General features: G+C 32.9%; 1 protein-coding gene across 1 annotated transcript in view; it reads right to left on the bottom strand.

Moving 5' to 3' along the window:
• Positions 1-2,981, bottom strand: part of CSMD3 (CUB and Sushi multiple domains 3) — a gene marked incomplete at its 5' end in the record, with an annotated part of 1,439,134 nt that overhangs the window by 53,802 nt on the left and 1,382,351 nt on the right. Inside the window, one exon of the mRNA XM_007955674.2 lies at positions 858-1,040. Coding sequence (XP_007953865.2) covers positions 858-1,040 — 183 coding nt within the window. The remainder of the gene's footprint in view (positions 1-857; positions 1,041-2,981) is intronic.

Here is a 2,981-nt window from a genome sequence, read left to right as displayed (position 1 = left end):
TCTCCAACTCCTTTCCCTGTAATGTTAACTGACTTGTCATTCTACTTTACTTAAGACTATTAAAATTGGTCCAATTAAAGAAAGAAACAACAATCTTTCCCAGAATGTGCATACTAATTTAGACCATAATAGAAAAATTCCTACAATGTAGTCAATCAGAAAATTTTCCAGAAGGCTGTCTATTGGGAATTATTTTCCTGTCTATAAAGGCAATATTATCAGCATAGCATCATGTAATCTATATAAATACCTTTGCTAGTTTTTTTTGGAAAAGATTATCACAACAAGGATATTTTTAATCATGAGGATAACTTTTTAGATAATGTTACATTTTCTAGCCACTCTTGTAAAGATTTAATGATGTTAACATTAATAACTTTACTTAAAGACCCTAACTTTTGTGAATTCTAGTTACTAACAACTGTACTCTAAAAATAAAAATCTCATTTATACTTAAGCAACCCTATTTTTTTTCCATCTTCCAAAATTGAAAGCTAAAGTGGATCTTGAGCAGTGTTGGTATAACAATAACTTATTTTCCCCATAGTGTCTACAACATAAAACACTATGGTAATGAGGGGAAAAAAAAAAAAAAACTTTCTAACAAAGCAAAAACAAACTTTTTTTGTTTGTTTTTTGATACAAACATTTATTATGAGGTTAACAACATTTATATATAAAGCACCAATAAGAGTTATTTCTTATAACCATTATTTGTCATCACTCACTTATAGGTGTTATCAATAACTTTGGAATAACATCGCTTTTACTCAATGGCTTTGTGTGAAGGGAATTGGAGGGATCAACTTCCCTTTAAGTTAGCAAACACACACACAAATATATTTCATTGAGGTTACCTTTGCATTCTGGTTGCCTTCCCGTCCAACTGCCATTCGCTAAACATGTTCTTTCTTCTGAGCCATGAAGGATATAACCAATATCACAAGCAAAACGCACAGTACTTTTAGTTCTGAAATCACTTTCCTGTCTAGAACCATGACCGGGAGTACCCGGATCACCACAAGTACCAGTAGCATCACCTGAAATTCAATAAGTTAAAATTAAATTAGTTCAATAAACATTTATTAAGTATATGATTTCTTATAAGCATTTGTGTTGTGTGTGTATGTGTGTGTGTGTGTATGCTGCATGTTAACATGATAAGTTGACTGGATAAAATCATAATTAATCACAATTTATGTTTCTCATCTGACTCTGGTGAGAATAAGAAACTGTCTTAAAAAACAAACCAACCAACAAACAATAGATGTTTCTGAGAAGTGTTATTTTCCTATCAGTAAAATTTGGAACCATTAAACAGTTTAAAGACATTTCCAGAACCTACTTAATATTCCAGAAGAAAGACTGGGCAATCTACTTCCACAGTGATACCACTTCAGAAAGCCAAGGAAGGGTCGCTATGAGTCGACTCTATGGCAGCGACATCCTAATGTGTAATTTAAAACTGATAGTAGTATGTGTACAAATGACAATGGATCTACAAAACTAAACCTTAAATGAATAAATATATAAATAAATAAACTGGATTTGGTCCTTTCCATTTTTCCTCCTCTGAGTTTCCTGATTATTGATATCTCTCTTTTTAACTAGAACTGTGATGCATTGTTAGACAGTGTTAATATTACTGTGATACATCCTGTGGTCCACAATTTCACCCTATAATTTTCCTTACCAAAGATCCTTGACCAAAGTTGAAGTAGTTTCAACATCTAAGAGAAGTTTATCAAATTTTCAGCTTAAAAATTAATTAATTAATTGATTAAAAAGTAATCTTACTACTCGTTTATTGAAGTATCATATTATCAGGGCAGTAGGGACTCAGGAGTTATATGTTGCCTACTAATAGCAAAGAAAGTAAGAATAGATAAGTTGCTTTAAAAATAAAAATACATACTGGCTTACTGTAATAGTAATATAAATAACAGGAGTGTTATACTTTTTTTTTTCTTTTGCAAACCCTGACCTCTTGATCCTCTCCCATGTGAAGTATTTTTGTAAGTGCACTATGCAGCATTTTTACAACAATATGTAAAAAAACAAAAAAAATTAGCATAATGTGCTTCTGAAAATACCTCATGGGGGAGAAAACCTGATTGGCAAAAATCAAACATATAACACATGGCTATCGATGTAAAAATATGGTAATTAAATTTATAACATTTAGAGTTCTGTTGAAGAATTACGCTATTAAGTAAACCGTTGTACTGCCAGTTCTGCACCATTCTCACAATGTTTGCTGTATTTGAGCTCACTGTAGCAGCCACTGTGTTGATCCATCTTGTTGATTGTCTTCCTATTCTCACTGACCCTTTGCTTTACCAAGTTGATGCCCCTCTTTATAACATATCCAAGTACATAAAAGGAAGTCTTGTCATTTTTGCTTCTAAAGAGTATTCTGATTGTACTCTTTCTAAGATATATTTGTTTGTTCTTCTGGAAGTCCATAACACCATCATTCAAATGCATCATTTATTTGCTGGTCTTACTACTCTTCACTTTTAAAAAGTTATGTAGAACTGAATTTTAATAGAATATAGCTCTTAATAAGACTTCTTTAGGAAAAAATATGTTTTCTATTTCCTAAAATGGAAAAGCTACTTAAGCATGAGTGGTTTTACTATTTTAATGAACTTTAAACAGAATAACAGTGTAAAACTGCATAATTATTAGACACAGGAGAGTTCAAAATATGTGTTGTTGTTAGGTTCTCTGAAGTCAATTCTGACACAGAGCAACCATATGCACAACAGAACAAAACACTGCCTGATCCTATGTTGTTGCTGTTGTTGTTATGTGCCGTCGAGTAGGACCCTACTCATAGCGACCCCTCCTTGCATTTCCAAGGCAGTATCACTATGGAAGTAGATTGCCCAACCTTCCTTCCGAGAAGTGGCTGGTGGGTTTGAACTGCCAGCCTTCTGGTTAGCAGTCAAGTGCCTTAGGCACTATGCTACCAGAGC

This window comes from Orycteropus afer, unplaced genomic scaffold (assembly GCF_000298275.1).
Source record: "Orycteropus afer afer isolate SDZICR_OR568_19922 unplaced genomic scaffold, OryAfe1.0 scaffold00530, whole genome shotgun sequence".
NCBI lineage: Eukaryota > Metazoa > Chordata > Mammalia > Tubulidentata > Orycteropodidae > Orycteropus > Orycteropus afer.
The sequence above is the reverse complement of the archived record's forward strand: the minus strand, read 5'-3'. Positions and strand labels throughout refer to the sequence as shown.